We start from the raw sequence: 21,705 nt of genomic DNA on the forward strand, positions 1-21,705 counted from the left end.
TTAACAGTTTTGGGTAAGAGAGTTGAACAGAGAAGGTCTTTCAGGGATTTGGGTCTCCTGAAAGTGAGTTGGGGATGCTCAGAGATTACTGGAGCTAGGTCCTTGTCTAGTTTTAAAATGTTCCAGTATTTGCTCAAAGCATTCCTCACTCCCCTGGGGTCACAGTTGTAATCAGTGATAAATCTACTGATCACCCCTTCTTTAGGCTGACTTTCTGGTGTAGTGGGGCTGAGGAGGCTTATCCTGTCTCTTTCTTTTACCTTGGCCAGAGCCCTGGCTATACATTTTCGACCATACCCTCGTTCTTTGAACCTTTCACTCATGAGGGTCGCTTCTCTGTTGTAGTCTACTTCATTAGAGCAATTCCGTTTAGCTCTAAGGAATTCCCCTACAGGGATAGAATTAATGAGGTTGGTCGGGTGACAGCTCGAGGCGTGCAGTAAGCTGTTCCCAGCCGTACTTTTGCGGAATAGGGTCGTAGTGAGAGTGTTATTCTTATTCTCAACCCTGACATCCAAAAATTCAATGACTGTGGGATTCGTATGGCAAGTGAAGCTGAGATTAAAGTCATTAGAATTCAGATCTTTAACAAAATCCAACGCCTCTTGTTGGCTTCCACTCCAGACAATAAAAATATCGTCTATGTAGCGTAGCCAACAAGCAACTTTGGTCGAAAACGCCGGGGACTGGTAGACCACCTTCTCTTCCCACAGTCCCAGGTAAAGACAGGCAAAACTGGGCGCAAAACAACTCCCCATCGCCGTGCCCAGTAGCTGATGGTAGACAGTCTCATTAAATAGGAAAAAATTCTTAGTGAGGCATGTATGTGCCATCGCAAGAATCATCTCAGTATGGAGAAGGTAGGAGATAGACCGAGTTTTGAGGAAGTGTCTGCATGCCTCAATGCCTTGCTGATGGGGAATACAAGTGTAAAGGCTATTTACATCTAGGGTCATGAATAGCCACTTAGGGTCCCAGGGCATGTTGTTGATTTTCTGTAGGAAATGACCCGAGTCTCTAAGATATGAGGGCAAGTTCAGCACCAGTGGTTGCAAAAAGAAGTCCACATATCTTGAGGTGTTTTCCCAACAACTGCCCCTAGATGATACAATGGGTCTCCCGGGGGGATCAGTTATACTTTTATGGACTTTAGGTAGGAGGTAGAGGGCGGGTATTTTGGGATGTCTATTGAGAATGAAATTAAATTCCTCTTTCCTAATGAGCTTCCTTTCCCTCCATTCATTAAGTTGTTCTGTGTAATTGGAAACACAGGCAAGATAAATTGCCCTATTACTTTTCTCATACTTAGTGCAATCTCTTAGCTGGGATAGGCCTTCATTGATATACATGTCACGGGGTAACACCACCATATTTCCCCCTTTATCAGATTTTCGTCATCAAGAAATCTGATAAAGGGGGAAATATGGTGGTGTTACCCCGTGACATGTATATCAATGAAGGCCTATCCCAGCTAAGAGATTGCACTAAGTATGAGAAAAGTAATAGGGCAATTTATCTTGCCTGTGTTTCCAATTACACAGAACAACTTAATGAATGGAGGGAAAGGAAGCTCATTAGCAAAGAGGAATTTAATTTCATTCTCAATAGACATCCCAAAATACCCGCCCTCTACCTCCTACCTAAAGTCCATAAAAGTATAACTGATCCCCCCGGGAGACCCATTGTATCATCTAGGGACAGTTGTTGGGAAAACACCTCAAGATATGTGGACTTCTTTTTGCAACCACTGGTGCTGAACTTGCCCTCATATCTTAGAGACTCGGGTCATTTCCTACAGAAAATCAACAACATGCCCTGGGACCCTAAGTGGCTATTCATGACCCTAGATGTAAATAGCCTTTACACTTGTATTCCCCATCAGCAAGGCATTGAGGCATGCAGACACTTCCTCAAAACTCGGTCTATCTCCTACCTTCTCCATACTGAGATGATTCTTGCGATGGCACATACATGCCTCACTAAGAATTTTTTCCTATTTAATGAGACTGTCTACCATCAGCTACTGGGCACGGCGATGGGGAGTTGTTTTGCGCCCAGTTTTGCCTGTCTTTACCTGGGACTGTGGGAAGAGAAGGTGGTCTACCAGTCCCCGGCGTTTTCGACCAAAGTTGCTTGTTGGCTACGCTACATAGACGATATTTTTATTGTCTGGAGTGGAAGCCAACAAGAGGCGTTGGATTTTGTTAAAGATCTGAATTCTAATGACTTTAATCTCAGCTTCACTTGCCATACGAATCCCACAGTCATTGAATTTTTGGATGTCAGGGTTGAGAATAAGAATAACACTCTCACTACGACCCTATTCCGCAAAAGTACGGCTGGGAACAGCTTACTGCACGCCTCGAGCTGTCACCCGACCAACCTCATTAATTCTATCCCTGTAGGGGAATTCCTTAGAGCTAAACGGAATTGCTCTAATGAAGTAGACTACAACAGAGAAGCGACCCTCATGAGTGAAAGGTTCAAAGAACGTGGGTATGGTCGAAAATGTATAGCCAGGGCTCTGGCCAAGGTAAAAGAAAGAGACAGGATAAGCCTCCTCAGCCCCACTACACCAGAAAGTCAGCCTAAAGAAGGGGTGATCAGTAGATTTATCACTGATTACAACTGTGACCCCAGGGGAGTGAGGAATGCTTTGAGCAAATACTGGAACATTTTAAAACTAGACAAGGACCTAGCTCCAGTAATCTCTGAGCATCCCCAACTCACTTTCAGGAGACCCAAATCCCTGAAAGACCTTCTCTGTTCAACTCTCTTACCCAAAACTGTTAAACAGAGGAACCCGGTGCAAGGTTTTTACATTTGTGGCAGGTGTAAAGCCTTTCGCAATAGCAAAAACATTAAGGAAGTACAATTGTCCAAAGATGCTAGCAAATTTAAAATCACCAAGCATGTAACATGTCTTACCGACCATGTTGTATACGCATTGAAATGCCCCTGCCAGTTGCATTACATCGGCAGCTCCAAACACCAGGCCAAGAAAAGAGTGCTCGAACACATGCGAGCCATAACCAATGGAGATAAGCAATATCCCATTGCTAGGCATTTCGCAACGCACCATAAGAGCAATGCGAATTTGCTATCATTCTGTGTACTGGAGACAGTCCCTTTAAGGGAAAGAGGGGGAGACCGCATCAAGGAGATGAGGAGACTTGAATCTAGACTAATTATCAAGTATAGGACCACCCAACCTAATGGCCATAATTTGCATGAGGAATTGAGTTTGCATTTAGGTTAACTTGTCGGTTTGTCTGTGTATATATCTGCCGTTTTTTAACTAACATTGTTTTCTTTATCACTTTATCACTTATATTACAGTCACTGATTGCATATTTCTCATTCTTTTGGTTTACAGAGTGGCCTGGTGACCAATTTTGGGAATCTGTCCGATTATTAAGAGCCTCAGATGAGCATGAAATGTATGAATGGACTTCGCTGAATCTGTGAAACTTTGGAACATTTTGGTTTTGCCCACTTGGGCGCAATCACAGTATTGTGAATAAGGCTTCACATGTTTGAGGATGTTCCGACAGTATGAATGAATGAATTCAAGGCTGTCATGGTGCCCACTGGGGCACAACTCTTCACTAACTGAAAGACGGATACAATGCTTCCAGCATTTGGTTGCACTTATTTTTAACCTGTAACCAGTGCACGCTATTTTTGTGCAACCACGGTGCCCACTGGGGCTTCACGAACAGTATTCAATGTGAGCTAAAACAATTCATTTATTATTGTTTAGTTAAGACTGCAAATCAGCAACTTTAATCTATGTACCACAGCTTTAATGTGTCCATTCTGTTGCACAGTGAGTCTTTGTTTACACCGAACTCAGCCCGTAAATTTACCTGTAGTCTGTTTTCCATGAGTATGAATTCAATACCATGTGACTGTATTTATTCAGCACTTCCTGTTTGGTTTCTGTCTCGTGAAAAAGCAGAATTGACTGCGAAACGCGTCGAGAAAGCCATTGAATAAAATCACGCTTGCACTTCCAAGTGGCCCGGATCTCTTTTCGTTACTGGAGAAGGTTTTGGTTGGATATATATATATATATATATATATATATATGTTACCCTTCATAAATCTACATAACAAGAAGGGGTGACTCAGGGGGCAAGAGTGCAGCATTGAATCTCCCCAGACAAATTCTGAACATAGACGTTCACCACCCCATTTCATTAACACTCCTCTTCATCCTTAGTACCAGACCTTGACGAGGTCAAATCATACAAATCGTATACTGATGTCATTACAAAGAATCATTAGTACCCGGTCTGTGTTGTCCATGGTCCCCTTACTTTTAGGAACATTCCTGGGCACGCTACCTTCTTACATTGATCTTTCAGCCCAATATACTACTACAAATCTTTCTTCTAGTTCTCCCTCTTTGGGAGGGTGCCCTCCCCACACCTCCCCCCCCCCATAGTCTTGCCATTTTTCACCTGGCTACTACCAGTCCAAGGTTGCAAAACTATTTTGGGTATTGTGACACAGCACCACCAAAGGCCCCCCCAGAATACATAATTTTGCCTTTGCTTCAACAAGAATTCTTTCCAATACAGCAGAGTTTAGGGCACATTGCCAGATATTGTATATGAATGCCCCCCCCTGCAATTTCTGAGACAACTGGGTCTATCCTTCCAAACTCTCAACAGCACCCATGTATATGAGCACCCATGGAAGTTAAAAAACATCCTTAATTACCATATCTCTCCTAGGAGCAAGGAATCACTATCTTTAAAAAAAAAATGTTTTACCACAATTGCAAAATATTGATATTCATGCAGCCAGGCTTGTTGCTGCATAACTGTTTCACCACAGCTAAGCTTGCCCTAGACAAACCACACTGGATTCCAATTCAGAGCAGCATATCTCTTTAAACACTTTGCTAAATACATGTGTCTTTAAGGAAATGCGTCATTGCTTTAAAGCAAACATTTCCCTTCCTTCTTCAAACTTTCCTGTACAACCTTCCTTTAAAAAAACATTCTATATGGCTAAGGCTTTTCTCCACCCTTGCCCTTGCCACCCTATTCTCAAGAATAACTTCCTCCTGGAGTAAAGATTGTATCCTCATACCGTCTCTTCAGAAAGAAACTCCAAACTTTATTTTCAGGTTCACCTGCCTCTTCGAAAAGTCAAAGAACTATCCCTGGAGAAGATAGTTTTATGGGAGGTTATCTCACTCACTCACACTGAATACTACAGATAATATTTTAAATCACTGGTCACAAACTAGTTTATACCTTTCACAGTCTTTTTATTATTAAAAAACCTATAGATTAAAAATTCATTACAAATTCAATAGTACATGTAAAGTAAAAACATTTCATATTATACAGTAAATTAAAAAGAATGTTAAAACATATTTATACAGTGTATCAAGCAGGGAAAGAAAATACACATTTTAAATTGTCAACATGATCTTATCATTGATTGTAGAGGACATATAAAGAAAACAAAGGAATGACACAATCTTTCTAAGGTGGAATGAAAACGAACCCCCTACTCTAAAGTAACACCTTTTGTTGTGACGGATTGTAAGATTCACCAGCCTATACCATACTTTAATAGGTTTCCCGTGTTGCAATGTGCAAAATATCAAGAAACTCTTAGGCTTGAATTCTACGAGAAAAAAGCGTTGACGCGTTTCGGTGTCTTGGCCCTTGGATATGGTCACACCTTCATCAGGACAGTTTGAAATCGTTTGGGGTTATAATAAGTATCCTTCCTGTGTGTTAGAAAAGGATCGATGAATATATAATAACTTTTATAGTTCGATGTCATTTGCTTATTTAAGCTAATATTCAATCCTAGGCAAAAGATTGTAAACATGCATTAAGGACATATCAGCATTCAGGAAAACATAGTATTCATGATGTTACACAATTTAATCCAGTGATGTCTCCTCATGGATTAGAATTCGGCTAGTTTACAGTTCCCTCCGTTATAACGTAGTTAATGACCAGATCTATTAACTCAGTCATACCACTCACTCCAGGTTACTGACCTTGCGATAAGGATCTGAATCTCTTATCTTGAGGTTTTGACAGTTTCCTCTCCCAGCTAGACCGTTGCCTTGGTCTGTCGGTGGATATTATGTACGGTCTAGTGATAAAGTATACAGATATGTGGATTACTGAATCACAGACCTCATATTTCTTAGTATTCGTACATAAATGTCTATTCAAAATTATAACGAAATTTCATTACCAGTTAGGATGTTCGCTTGCACTTAAGAATCGGAAAATGCCCTTTGGATATGGGACTTCTGAGTGTGTCTTCGATCAGTTACATAAGAGGAACCCCTATAGAGAATAATATGGATAGACATTTTTTTAAGGGGATATTCAATGTTTGGGGTTTCAATTAACCCTAACTGAGGGGTCAGTCGTTTACCTACCTTCAGTTATATAGGGTATGTCCTTCCCCGTGGTTATCCTTCTTTTGATTAACCTCCACTCGCCTCTGGATAACAGGTGGTGGGTTGTAGGTACTCGGATAGATCTGTGGGGGAAGTAAATTATATATTTGTTGCCCTTTCCGTGTGTTTGGTTTGCCCTCCGTTAGATTCATATAGTCAGCTATTTATTTATTACTCACCTGCCTCTTCTACAGTTCTTATTCCTCGTATTGCCCAGGGACCAGAGGGTGTATGCTGTGCTCTTCAAATACCTTAACTTACTTAAGTGAGTTTAACCCATGTTTTGCTTTTAAAATAGGCCCCTTCTAACACTTGCGGGCCTGTCAGAACTTTTGTCTTACTTCTCTCAGGACATACTACAGCATCCTCTACCATTAGACAGATTGAAGGACTTTAATCCGTTATAAAAATGTGTTAGAAACTAATTGTCCTTTTGACAGATTTTCAACAGTTGTATAGAAGTGTGTTGTTTGAGAGAGTGGGGAATGATAGGCTATTTTAGTTCCAAATATGTAAACCATTGTATTGTATTTCTTATGCAGGTTTATTTTTGGATAATCCTTCTCCGCTGCTGGGAATGGCGGCTTGTACAGCTCTGGGGGAAATAGGCAAGAATGGACCCTTGCCAATTCCCAGTGAAGGTTCTGGATTTACTCAGCTGCGCCTTGTGGAAACATTACTAGCGAGAATACCGTCTGGCAAGGAGACAAATAAGGCAAGGTTCTTTGAGTTTTCTGTCTTTTTTGTTTTTGTTTTATGTACACAGACACTCAGAAAGAAGTGTACTACCAAGACATGAGGAAGTAATGTAAATGTAGGAAATTGGGTTACTGGTTGAGCGGGGTGAAACCTTACTCAAGCAGCAACCACAGTTGCTGTCAGGGTAAAACACAAGCAAACCTCAGATTACCCTGTGCTTAAGCCTCTGATAGCCTGGCACAGCAGCAGTTAGGCTTAATTTAGAGGCAATATGTAAAGTATTTATGCAGCAGTTCAAATAGCAATGAAGTGAAAACACAACGCAAGAAAAATCTATTTGAATTGAGAAAAATTGAATTAAAATACAATTAATAGAAACTGAGATGTTCAATATTTAAGATTTAAATAAAAACAGTGCTTAAAATCACAAAGCACCAACTGTGGTTATCACTGGACCGGGACAGAGTCACTAGTTCAGGCCAACGATGATGGAGCGTGGGCCGGATACAGGGACCAAGTTAGGCCTGCTTAACAAAGAACCTTAAGTACTCTTTGCGGCACGTTGTGAGATCCTGTGTTGAGGATGCCTTCTGCAGCGGCGATTCCTGATAGCTGAGGGCTGCAAAGCATGGTCCTGCGACAAGGATGGACCATTGGTTCTGAGGAGTTTCAGAGCTGCAATGTGAGCTTCTGCGTTGGAGATGTCTCGCAGTGATGCTTCCTAAGAGATGCTGGGTCCTGCATCAGGGATGCGTCGCACAGAGGCGGTTCTGATGCGGAGCTGCAAGGAGATGTATCATACTGCGCCGGTTCTACCCAAATGACCTCTACTGGCCTAGCAGAGCACCTTCAGGCCCACTTCCATGTGTCCAGGACTGGGGTGGCACCACTTGGGGAAGGGGACTCGCAGAAAGCAGAGTCCAGGTGCAGGGTTCAAGATGGTTGAATCCCTCTCTCTCCCTGAGGCTCTGATCAGGCAGCCAGCCAGCTAGCCCTTGGAGTCACTCTGGTGGTCCTGCTTTCAAGATGCACATTAGTCCTTCTCACTCAGGCATCAGGGCAGCAGAGTAGCACTCCTTACAGCAGAGCAACACAGTAGTCCTTCTGAGTCTTCCACAGGTCCAGAGATGTACTGATGAGTTTTGTTTGAGGGTCCACTACTCCTACCTGGTGCCACTTTAAAGTGGGGAAGCTTCTAGAGCCCTCCCCATACAGGGGTGTCTGGATTTTTCTGCCTCCTTGCCCTGGCCCCAAATTGTCCGGGGGTTCAAAAGACTAGTGTGAAACCCTTTGTGATTGTGCTGAGACGGAGTCTTTGTGATGTGCCATTGTGGCAGGTGAAGCACCCCCTCCCCCCATCAAGTCAGAGATGGCCCATCCTTCCAGCACCTTTTCCCTCTTCGTCAGTGTCTGGGAACAATACAAAACAACTGCCAGCTACACTTAGTCGTGTGACCCAGTATACAGGCTGTAGGCGCCAAATACTTTGGACAAGAAAATGCCAACTTACAAAAAGTAACATTTTCAGAATTTTGACTTAAAATCCAAAGTTACCCTTAAAGAGGGTTTTAAATTGAAATTCTTTAGAGACCAAACTCAGTATCCCTCCCTGCTCCCAATTGAAAGTTATCACTTACTAAATGTAATAAGGTAATTCAATGTTATCCTGTAGGAGAGGTTGGCCTTGTAGTAGTGAAAACAAATGTACATTGTTTTCACTGTCAGGACATGTTAAAGTACATGTACAACTTTTTTAATACATTCCACCCTGGCCTATGGGCTGCTTAGGGCCTACCCTAGGGGTGACTTATATGTATTAAAAAGGATGGGTTGGACCTGGCAAAAGGTTTATTTTGTCAGGTCGAAATGGCAGTTTAAAACTGCACACACAGGCTGCAATGGCAGGTCTAAGACATGTTAAAAAGACTTTCTAAGTGGGAGGCCCAGTCAGTCCTGCAGCCAGCTAGTAGCATTTAAGTTACAAGCCCTCGATGCACGTAGTACAACTTTACTAGGGACTTCCAAGTAAATTAAATTTGTCAATTGGGTGTAAGCCAATTTGACCATGTTTGAAATAGAGCACAATCACTTTAGCACTGGTTAGCAGTGGTAAAATGCATAGTCCTAAAATCCAACACAAATGGGTTCAGAAAACAGGAGGATTAAGGCCGAAAAGTTTGGGAATGACCCTGTAGAGAAGTCCAAGTCCAACAGTAAACCTTACTAGAAAGTTAGTTGTTTGACCTGAATACTTGTTCAAATCTCCTCACGTGGAAGGGAGTAACTCTGTGGATGTAGGTTAATACTAGCAATTATGTTTGATTCTCAATCCTAATTGCTGTTTTGTAAGAGTCCAATCAAAAAATCGTACAACGCTCACATGTGGAAAGATATCTTGACAAAAAATAGGGGTGAAGTCCTCGTATTCTGCTGGCCAACTTCTTATCCTAGTAGTTTGTCTTCCGCAGTTATACATTAGGCAGCTCAAATGTATTTGCGGTGTTCAGAGAATTAGGAAAGGTCACAAGTATTCGTGAACAAGAAAACTTAGCAACCTTATTTTTAAGTCACTTTAGTGCTCACTATAGTGGGAGCTTGTCTGGAATAGCATAGGTAGATTGTCAAATAAACTGGGTATACTTTATATAGACCACCCTGTTGCGGTACTGACACAGCTTAGCACTCATTCTGATACTAGACACATGGTCCCCTGTCTTTTTGGGATTGATGTATCTTATATATCCAGATGTTATTGCCTTTCTGGGTAGCAAAATGTCCACAGTTTCAGCCACATCATGTGCACATGCCCTAATAAATGAAATCCGGTGGGCAACTAATAGGTGTAACCCAATGCGTGTTGTTGTCACCATTCCTCTTACATAAGCAGAGTGCTCACAAACTTTAATTAGTCTATTCCCCAGGACTGGATTACTTAAACTACTCTGCAATTGTAACCATAACTTTAAATGTCTGCTTTTACATTCTTGTCCCTACTGTAAATGAGGAGTGTTCTGGTTAAGTAGAAACAGCTCACTGGCCATGCTACCTTTTGCACTTTTAGTCTCTCTCTTCTCAGCCACTCACCCTTCCTTTCCGGTAGGTGGTGGATGCTAAGGTCCCATTGGGGGGAGAGTCACTGTGTACTTCTAGATAGCATGGCTTGTAGGGTTTAGATAATTGTGTGTGTATGTATATATATATATATATATATATATATATATATATATATATATATATATAAAATCACACTCCTGTTTTGGGATTGGTAAGCCTAGCAGTAAGAATACATGGATTACTACAAAAGTAGAACTGTTATTCTCTTTGCTGCTGAATCTTAAATGGAGTGTCTTCAATACCCACCTGTTGACGCTGCATCAAAAGAAAACTGCATTACCTTTTAATTGTTGTGTGAAGTAGTAACAAAGTTTGTATTAATCTTTTAAAGGCAAAGGAACGAGCAATACAAACCCTCGGATGCTTTCCAGTGGGAGATGCTGACTTTCCCCATCAGAAAAAATTGTTGCAAGGCCTAATGGATTCAGTAGAGGTATGGTTCATTTGTGCACACTGTTGCAATAAAAGTCTTACAACAGCTCTGAAAGTAGATACTCTGAATCATTCATTAAATGCAATATTAATATTCAACCTCAAAGTCAGCTGTGATTTGCGCTGAAGAAAATTATGTCTGCATAAAGTCGATTATTACTGCAGTCGAGCTGAATGATGATTTTTAAACAGCAATATGTTTATATGAACAATAATCGATCGGGTGGATGTAAAGTTAATAATACATATTTTAAGACTTTTAAAGACTGTGTAAAGCTGAATAGAAGCAATGATTTTGTTAACTTGCAAGATGGCAATATCTTTTTCTGATGGATAGTTGTAACTACTGATTCCTCACCTTTCCAAAATCCTCCAGAAATTTTCAGCAGTGCTTTCGCCCTCCGCTAGGTGGTGCTGCATGGCTCCAAGTTGGCGTTGTTATGACCCAAAAGTGACAAAGCGTAGTGTCATATAAGCCCCATCCCCTCAAGTTGACTGTTTCCTTTCTTTCACACCTTTGAACTCTGACCCTGGAGCTCCACTCCCTATTTTTTCATTTTCTGACAGTTTATCAAATAGAAATTCGGTGTGCAAGCGAACGATGTTCCCACCCGTGACTTCAGGTTTCAACCATGCCATGACTGTCAGAAAGCGATAAAGGATCCACACAAGGTTTTCCTTTGGTGTTTGGGCTCAAAGAACACTCCAGTGTGTGATGAGTGTTTCCTCATCTCAACCACCTGGAGGTGATCTGGGACCATGAAGTGAATCTGTACATCGCTGAACATAGACAAAAGTTACAGACGTTATATAAGTGCCTGTCTGCTCCAAGTCAAAAATGCGGATCTGCTTCTGCTTTCGGGGATGATCCTGCAACAGATCTTCATGCGCAAGGTCATTTGTTAAGCCGAAGTGCAAATCTAAGAAAGCACATAAAAAGGCGAAGCGGGACAGGGCCTCATTCGACACTTTCCATATAAAGGAAAAGATGCAAGGGCATCCAGGTGTCAATCAATCCTGCTTACAATCCCTGAATGAGAATATGATTTCACAGTTTGTCCTGATGCACACGGACCATCTTCGATTCCATAGCAAGTTGAGGCCTTTAAATAGGCTATACTGCATGTTCGAGGCATATGAGCTGCAGATTGTATACTTTTGCATAGATCGCAATCTGGTATTGGGCTCAGATGTTTGCACTTTGTTTTGTCTTGGAAGAAGTCTTTGTAGTCACAAGGTAGGTGACTCCTCCCTAGGACGATAGTGCACATGGGCATCCACTCCATCCTTAGATTGTTTTTTCGGCCATCGGGTTCGAATGTGAATTGTTGCGCTCCGGGTTGATATCGGTTTCGAATCCCCCTTTGATGCGCAATCCCTCTCCACTCGACAGTATTGTCTCCATCGTGTTTTCCTTTTCGACGTGCGTCTTAAAATTAACTCTTCGATCTCGACGCGGGCTGTTAAGCCTCTCTGTGCCGACCATGCCTGCAGTCAATTGGAAAAAACTCCTTTAAAAAAAAAATGCCCAGGTGTGGTGATAAGTTCCCACACACAGACTTGCACGAGGTGTGTAATCTCTGCCTCTCCCCAGAGCATGAAGATAAAAACCGCAAGGCCTGTGCATCATTCAGGTCAAAGAAAACCATCGTGATATCTAAGCCGTCACCACCAGATGATAACACTGGGTTTACGCAACTTATCGACAGGGCTGCCCAATACCACAAGGTCTTATAGGGAGGGATGGTGCACCAGAAATAGGAGTCCAAAGAAGTTGTAATATTAAGAAAGAGTTCTTTTATTGTTTCAATTCTTTAAAAGGCCTCAGCCAACACGTTTCGTTCTCGTGGGAACTTTGTCAGGGCTAGATTGTTTTATAGGGGAGTCCCGTGTGGAAGCCAAGCGCATTCAAAAATCACAGAGTCTCCAAGTTGTAGGTGGATCAAATTCTCTCACCTTGCAGCCAGCAGAGGAGACGTAATATGTAGGATTTCGTAAGGTCTATTGGATCAATTGAAGGCCGAGGTAGTCACACTCCGGACAGGCAGGGATATCGTAGAAGATGGATCTGTTTTAGAAGAGTGAAGTACTCAGCCAGAACTGTAGTTGTAAGATGCAAAACTGGGGGTAGGAACTGCAGATAGGCAAATGACCAAAAGAACGAGGGCATCTATAACCCCACATCAACAAGTAAATATATTATCCTTATGTCTGCATAGGTACTTTCTACCTCCTACAGCTGTCGTTGCGTCCGTGTACTCGCACTTACGGACTTGCCGATATTTGAAATTTAAGTGCGAAGCCCTGGTCAGCTGCAGTTGTGTTGGTTTAAATCCAATACCAGAAGGTTCTCTTACATTCTGACTCCTTAGATGAAGATTTTGTGCTAGAAACTTTCTGCCAATGTTAAAAGGCTTGTTAAAACATGCCCCAGAAGTTTTTAAGGACCCAGTCAGAACCAGGGTTCTCAATCCCAGGGTGAATAAAAAATACAAGGCAGTTACCAGTGACCTAATTTACATTAAAGGTCAGGTTCCCTTAGATTCCCTTGTGGTAACTAACGCACGCAAGCGTGCAAATTCACAACGTACAGGCGACGCCCCCCCTTCTGATAAGGAATCCAAATTAATTGACGCATCCGGGAAACGTATTGCGTCGCAGGCTGCAAACCATTGGTGGATCGCCAATGCCCAAGCTTTATTGGACAGGTACGACAGGGCTCACTATGACAAGCTTGAAAAGCTCATGGAACACCATCCTGACCAGTACAAACAAAAAGCCAATGACCTTATCCAGGAGGGCAAACTAATTACCAACACCTCAATAAAATGTGCACTCGATGCGGCTGATATTGCATCACGCGCAATTAACACTAGCATCTTATTGCGTAGGCACGCTTGGCTCCGGGTTTCTGGATTCAAGCAGGAGGTTCAAACTGCTATTTTGAATCAGCCATTTGATTAGGAATATCTTTTTGGCCCCTCAGTTGACGAATCCCTAGAAAAGAGGAAGGATGTCCAAACTGCAAAATCTACAGTTTCCTTCCTCTAGAGGCTCTTTTTGCCACTCCTTCTACAGAGCTGGCTCCAAAACCATGGGTTCAGAACATCCCTCTTCCTCCTACAAGAGCACCACTCAAACATCCCCAAAACCATACTTTTGTGGAGGCTACAGAGGCAACAACAATAAAGGGAGAGGTTGTGGCAACAATAGCTACACCCCCTACCACTAAACAGTGAGTTCCTACCTGTCTGGAATTCCATCATAACAGACAAGTTGGTAAAACAAATTATCCAGTATGGTTACTGCCCGGAACTCACTTCTATCCCCCCCAAACATTCCTCCAAGACAGCGTCCCAAGTCCTCGGAACATCTGACACTTCTCAAACAAGAGGTTCTCTCTCTAGTACAAAAACATGCAATAGAGCCAGTCCCTGTGCCTCATCAAGGCCAAGGGGTTTACTCCCTGTATTTCCTAATCCCAAAAAAGGATGGCTCCCTCAGGCCCCTACTTTACCTCAGACCGCTAAACCTCTACATTCAGTCAGACCATTTTCTCATGGTCACTCTCCAACAGGTGCTCCTACTACTTCAACGGGCGACTTTCTTTCCACTCTGGATTTAAAGGATGCCTTCTTTCATATCCCCATTCACCCTTCTCACATGAATTATCTCAGGTTTGTGGTAGATGGTCACCACTACCAATTCAAAGTCCTCCCATTCAGGATCACTACAGCACCCAGAGTCTTCACCAAATTCCTCACAGTAGTTGCAGCCCAGTTAAGGAGACCACATATTCAAGTTCAAAAAACTTTATTTCGATTAAAAAATCACAAAAGTTGATACATGCCATATAGTTGGTGAAATAAAAATCACTTTATAACCAATGCATGGTATTTCACAATTGCTCATCAGTTCCTACGTTTTAACCTAATAGGCAAATTATGCCTGAATATGCACACGACATATTAAAATCATTAAAACAATCAAGAACATTAATATATATGTTGTTAGCACAAGTAATTCCAACAAACAGCAATCCATAAATACTACAAATACTACATTCAAAGTGCACAGTGCCAATATTATAAAGTGCATAAGCCAAGATCAGTTACAAGACAAAACTATCATACGATATTAGATTTTAAACGAATAGTCCATACCCATCCTAAAACTTTGGCGACTGCAATCACAATCGGCTCTTCCAGTGATGTGGATAAAATCCTAACAGCCTCATTGCTTGACCTGGTTCCCATATTCTGACAAACAGGTTTCAACCATCTTTGCCTAGGTTTATAATAGGCTGGACAAGCAATCAGAATGTGAATCACTGTCTCAACCATATCTGAACAATACGGACTGGCACTGGTATTCGAACCATTCCATTTCATTGTAAATGCCTTGGTAGGTAGAGAGCCCATCCTAAACTGATGGTATAGTTTCCTTTCGTTGGGGGTGGTAATAAGATCCCAATAGCCTTCATACTTGGCTTTGTGTTTTAGGTCGAGAAATGCTCTAGACAGAGAGGGCCCAATAGAGGACACGTAGCGCCTGGTCACAACCATGTTCCAGTACGCTGCCTTAAACTCTGCCTTGGATGGAAAGACCGCATCCCCTGGGTTGGTCCATAACCTACTCATACCCATTTCAGTGAGTGTATTCCTCACACACTTTAACCATAACATTTTATTAGCAACATCAGAGTTCATGACATCATTTAGAGCCAGTGCATAATGTTTTAACTCTGGAGTCACCCAAATCCTCTTCCAATGAGCAATTGGCCTAAACTTCGCCACATCCCTAATGGAGTGGATCGCATATTCATGTCTTCCCTTATCTGGACGACTGGCTCATAAAAGCCAAATTACGCAGCAGTTGTGTGCAACACACACAACACAATTCAGCTGCTTCACAGCTTGGGATTCACCGTAAACCTTGCCAAATCTCATCTCCAACCATCCAGCATACAACAATACCTAGGGGCTACAATAGACACTTCAAAAGCTCTAGCATAACCCAGTCCAGTCAGGATAAGCGCCATACAGTCTCTAATTCAAACATTTCAGCCTCAACACTAACTACCAGCGCGAATGTTCATGCAGTTATTCGGGATGATGGTCTCCTGAATTCTCCTCGTCCCTTATGCAAGACTCCAAATGCGCCCCTTACAGGAATATTTGGCATGTCAGTGGAACCAGGCTCAAGGTCGGGTGACAGATCTGGTGTTGGTGGACGCCTGCACCCATCGCTCTCTGCAGTGGGGGAACACACAAAACCTTTCCTAAGGGCGGCTGTTCCTCGACCCAGTTCCACAGACCGTGCTAACAGCAGACGCATCCCTCACCGGCTGGCTAGCTCATCTTCAAACCCATACCACCCAGGGCATATAGACCCCCCCCAACAAAGACAATTTCACATGAACTACCTGGAATTGTTAGCAATATTCCTAGCGTTAAAATCTTTTCAACTCCACCTCCTAGGCAAAGCTGTCCTGGTCCGTACAGACAACATGATAGCAATGTACTACATACAACAACCGGGGGGAACACACACTGCAGCTTTCACAACTAGCTCAGAGCATATGGAGATGGGCCATTCCGCAAAACATACATCTCCTTGCAGAACACCTCCCAGGTGTACACAATCCTATAGCAGATCTACTCAGTCGTCAAACACAGCAGATCCACAAATGGGAACTTCATCCTCAAGTTCTTATTCTATTCTTTCACATGTGGGGCTACCCAGAAATAGATCTGTTCACCACACACCAAAACGCAAAATGCCCAACCTTCGTGTATAGATATCCACACCCATTGTCCAAAGGCAATGCGCTATGGATGAACTGGTCAGGCAAATTTGCTTACGCTTTTCCGCCTCTCCCACTCATTCCGTTAGTGGTTCGGAAACTCAAACGGCATTCCTTCACAATGATCCTAGTTGCTCCAACATATGCCCGACAACCATGGTTCCCAACACTATTGGAACTATCAATCGTTCCTCATCAAAAACTATGTCTCTCACCCAAGCTTTTCACTCCGAACCATGGAGAAACAAGACATCCAGATCCCAATGAACTCAACCTTGCAATCTGGCACCTGAGGGCTTAGAGTTTGGCTACCTAAATCTTCTCATTCAAAATGCAATGACCTGGTCCAATTAAGGCACTATTCTTAATTCCTTTCCTTGATGTTCAATATTATGAAAAAAGCTATCTTCTTTTCAAATAACTCCCCTATCTCAAATGTTCATGGGGTAAAGAGTCCATCAAGAACATTATCTTACTTTGCTGCTTTGCCCGTTCTGGAACGGACTCGACTGGGGGCATTGTTTCAAGGCCGCTTCTCTTCCCGAGGGGTCCGTCGCCGCACATCGCTGCACTCGATCTCCCCCTGCCGCCGCAGCTCATTTCCAACAGAGCGCAGCCGCTGTGGGGGGGAGAGCGCGGGTGCAAGGGACTACATCACCCAGGTGCCGTAGCGGCGGGAAGCCGCCAAACAAAGAACCCGCGCCTGGAGGCGCATAAATCTGCACGCCATCCCCGGTGGAGCGGGAAACATTAACTTACTTTGCTGCTTTGCCCGTTCTGGAACGGACTCGACTGGGGGCATTGTTTCAAGGCCTCTTCTCATACCAAGGGGTCCCTCGCCACACATCGCTGCACTCGATCTCCCCCTGCCGCCACAGCTCATTTCCAACAGAGGGCGGCCGCTGAGGGGGGGAGAGCGCGGGTGCAAGGGACTAAATCACCCAGGTGCCGTTGCGGCCGGAAGCCGCCAAACGAAGAACCCGCGGCTGGAGGTGCATAAATCTGCACGCCATCCCCCGCATCGCGGGAGCGCGCAGGATCATCCCGGGACAAGGGCGGGACTGTCTGCGCCCGTCCAAGGGCAGACGAGGCTGGGCTGGGCCACCCCCCTAAATTCGAACTTAGGATTTTCTGAGTAAGACCCTATATGTAAATTGTATTGTGGCAATAGTTCATGTAAATGTGGTTGTTAAACATTTAATTGTTATACCTTACTTGCCTGTATATTTTAATATTTTGATTCTTAACGATAAGTAAAATGACGTCAAAATTGGGCAAAATTAGGTAGTCTGTGGTGGGTGGTACAATTACAGGGACTTTAGATCAGTTCATCACTAGGGCGGCCTCAGTTTTAGAACATGAGATCGCCATTACGGAGCGTCGTCTATCCCAAGAACCATTTTATAATAGGCGGTCTTCTTTAGGACCTATAAATCTAGCCATTACACCACCAAGATTGCCATTAACACCCAGCAATGATAAAGACCGATTTAATGTGGATAGTACCTCGCCCCATTTATTTTCTCCGGATACATCTAGAGTCTCAAATAGGGAAACTATCGGAGAGGATAAAGTGTAGAGCGGATACTAGACATTATTTCTGAAGAGAGTAACCCCTGTCCCTCATTAAATAGCCCCCAAACTATTTTTTAAGGGCAGGGGTTCACCTCCAAAAGAAAGTGTGGGGGAGGTCTAAGCACAGGGGTAGAGCGGCAAAAACACCAAAACTGTGTGCAATTCCATCTAAGGAAAATACCCTTGCCCCCAGGAAAACAGTGCTAAAGCCTTCTGCCACACTGTCCCCTCAGTCCCAAGCTCTACTTGAAAAAACTGAGCAAATGCTCAAATCACTGATACCATTGGCTGAAATGATAAAAAGAATAGGGGAGAAGCTGGGTACTTTAGAGGAAGAAATAATATCTAACACTTCACTAATCAACAGAACGATTGCACCTCCTCAAAACCAGACCCAAACCCTGACTTCTCGCGGGATGAGTTAACGCTGCTTCTTGCTCCTGATAGTGAATACAACAGGAGACTTAAGATAACCCACGGAAGGGGTGGGCGCGACGCTCTCTCCGTCCTAACCCCTCCGCCTCCATTTTGTTATTGTTGACCTCCTCAGCCCGACCCGCCTCCCAGCTGAACCGCCCTCCCACAGTAAACAAACAGTGCTCCATTGCCTGGAAGCGCCGTGACTCGCTCCTCGCTTCCGAGCAGAGTGGTCGCTCCCCTGCTGCTGCGTCCTCGCTGCAGAAGGCGTGCTACTTGATTTGAAGTATTTATCGTCGATTGTCTCCTGCTTTGCGTTCTAGTTGCCGCTGCGCGCTCTGTGCATTGATTTTGCCCATTTGTAAAGTTGATTAGCTGTGCGCTACAGTTGTTGCTTTGCCAGCGTGACTCTAGCTGCTGGTCTGCTCCCTGATTGCTTTTTGTGCGCTCGAAATCGCCGCTTTACTTGTGGTCCTGGTCAATTTCGCTGCACTTCTCTGCATTGGTGTTTCCCCCCCCAAGCGCTCTCTCCGTCCTAACCCCTCCGCCTCCATTTTGTTATTGTTGACCTCCTCAGCCCGACCCGCCTCCCAGCTGAACCGCCCTCCCACAGTAAACAAACAGTGCTCCATTGCCTGGAAGCGCCGTGACTCGCTCCTCGCTTCCGAGCAGAGTGGTCGCTCCCCTGCTGCTGCCTCCTCGCTGCAGAAGGCGTGCTACTTGATTTGAAGTATTTATCGTCGATTGTCTCCTGCTTTGCGTTCTAGTTGCCGCTGCGCGCTCTGTGCATTGATTTTGCCCATTTGTAAAGTTGATTAGCTGTGCGCTACAGTTGTTGCTTTGCCAGCGTGACTCTAGCTGCTGGTCTGCTCCCTGATTGCTTTTTGTGCGCTCGAAATCGCCGCTTTACTTGTGGTCCTGGTCAATTTCGCTGCATTTCTCTGCATTGGTGTTTCCCCCCCCAAGCGCTCTCTCCGTCCTAACCCCTCCGCCTCCATTTTGTTATTGTTGACCTCCTCAGCCCGACCCGCCTCCCAGCTGAACCGCCCTCGCCCCTCCCCTTCCTCTGTCCATTAATGTCAGATGGTCCCACGCGCAGCGTCCACGCGCTACGTACACGCCGAAGGTGCGCCAAAGGTAAGCCCGTCTACGCCCGTCCGCGCCTGGACCGCGCCTGGACCGCGCCCAGCGCCAGACCCCCTGCCCCTCGCGCTCCCCTGCCCTCCCGCGTTACCTACGATGCCGCCACTCTCCTAGCCCTTAACCCCGGTCGCGCTCCCAACTGCGTCCAAGCCGCTCCTGGTCGCACCCATGGACCATTCTCATGCCACTCCTGCAAATTCTGCGGCACCGACAACATCACCGCTACGACCACACATCAGACTCCCGACCCCAACCACCTACAATGCATCCTTCTCAACACCCGATCGGTCCACAGGCACGCCATTGACCTATGGAATCTACTAGACACCATCTCTCCAGACGTCGCCTTCCTAACGGAAACATGGATGAACGCTTCCTCCGCCCCAGACATCACCATCGCTATCCCTGATGACTATAAGATCACACGCAAGGACCGCACCGAACACACAGGAGGAGGAATAGCTATCGTCCATAAGAAATCCATCCGCATCTCTACCAGCTCTGACGCCAACCTCGCTAACTCCGAACACCTTCACTTCCAGATCCACATCGACCCCAAGACAACTCTTAGAGGCACCCTCCTCTACAGGCCACCAGGACCCCGCGCAAAATTCAGTGAAGACATCACGGACTTCATCACCCCACACGCGCTCCCCTCCAAAGACTACATCCTTCTGGGAGACCTCAACTATCACCTTGAAAAGAACAACGACCGCAACACCGCCACCCTCATAGACAACCTCGCCAACCTTGGACTTAAACAACTGGTCACTTCCCCCACCCACATTGCAGGTCATACACTTGACCCCATCTTCACCTCCAGCAATCATGTCTCCTTCAGCCACACTACGGATCTCCTCTGGACTGACCACAGCTGCGTTCACTTCACCTACAACAAACCAAAACCCACCAACCACCTCCAACCAACTCTGCTAAGAAACTGGAACAAAATCACCACGGACCAGATCTCCGCATCGCTCCTTCTAAACTCCCCAGCCCACTATTCTAACGCAAACGAAGCCGCCGCCAACTTCACCCTATGGTTATCCAACACCGCCGACACCTTAGCACCACTGAAAAAACGTCAAAGCAAACCTGGCAACAAGAAGGCCTCATGGTTCAACGATGATCTCAAGAAATCCAAGAAACTATGCCGCTCCCTTGAAAAGGCCTGGAAAAAAGACCCATCCACCAGCAACAAGGACACCTTCAAAAGCGCCACCCGCACTCACCACCAACTGATCCGAAAAGCCAAGAAAACAGCATTCAAGGATCGACTTGACGACAACGCCCACAACAGCAAGGAACTTTTCAACATCGTCAAGGAATTTTCCAACCCCTCGGCCAACTCCAACGACATCACCCCCTCTCAAACCCTCTGCGACTCCCTAGCCTCTTTTTTCCACAACAAGATTGCTGACATCCACAACAGCTTTGACAACCAACCCGGAAGCCAACCCACCCTACCATCTGCTGACCATCTTCCCCCCGTAAACACCCTTAACGCCTGGAACCCAATCTCCACTGAGGACACCATTCGCCTGATGAATTCCATCCACTCTGGATCCCCCACAGACCCTTGCCCTCACCACATCTTCAACAAAGCAGACTCCGTCATAGCACCGCACCTCCGAGACGTCATCAACTGCTCCTTCAACTCCGCCACCTTCCCAGAAGTCTGGAAACACGCGGAACTCACCGCCCTTCTGAAAAAACCAACAGCAGACCCCACCGAACTCAAAAACTACCGCCCCATCTCGCTTCTTCCATTCCCGGCCAAAGTCATCGAGAAAGCCGTCAACAACCAGCTCGCCGCCTTCCTCGAAGCCAACAAATCCCTCGACCCCTCACAATCTGGCTTCCGAGCCAAACACAGCACCGAGACCGCCCTCATCGCAGCAACAGACGACATTCGAACTCTACTGGACAATGGTGACACAGTCGCCCTCATCCTCCTCGACCTCTCTGCAGCATTCGACACAGTCTGCCACAGCACCCTTCTACAACGCCTCAGAAACATCGGAGTCCAAGGAAAAGCACTCGATTGGATCACCTCGTTCCTCACCGGAAG

At 44.9% G+C, this 21,705-nt stretch overlaps 1 protein-coding gene across 2 annotated transcripts in view; it reads left to right on the forward strand.

Moving 5' to 3' along the window:
* The window catches only part of ECPAS (Ecm29 proteasome adaptor and scaffold), a 780,178-nt gene that overhangs the window by 286,613 nt on the left and 471,860 nt on the right, over positions 1-21,705 (forward strand). For both annotated transcript variants that reach the window (XM_086962068.1, XM_086962067.1), the window contains exons 22-23: positions 6,991-7,163; positions 10,593-10,694. In XM_086962068.1, coding sequence (XP_086818194.1) covers positions 6,991-7,163; positions 10,593-10,694 — 275 coding nt within the window. The remainder of the gene's footprint in view (positions 1-6,990; positions 7,164-10,592; positions 10,695-21,705) is intronic.

Source organism: Lissotriton vulgaris, chromosome 3_1 (genome assembly GCF_964263255.1).
Source record: "Lissotriton vulgaris chromosome 3_1, aLisVul1.2, whole genome shotgun sequence".
Taxonomy (NCBI): Eukaryota; Metazoa; Chordata; class Amphibia; order Caudata; family Salamandridae; genus Lissotriton; species Lissotriton vulgaris.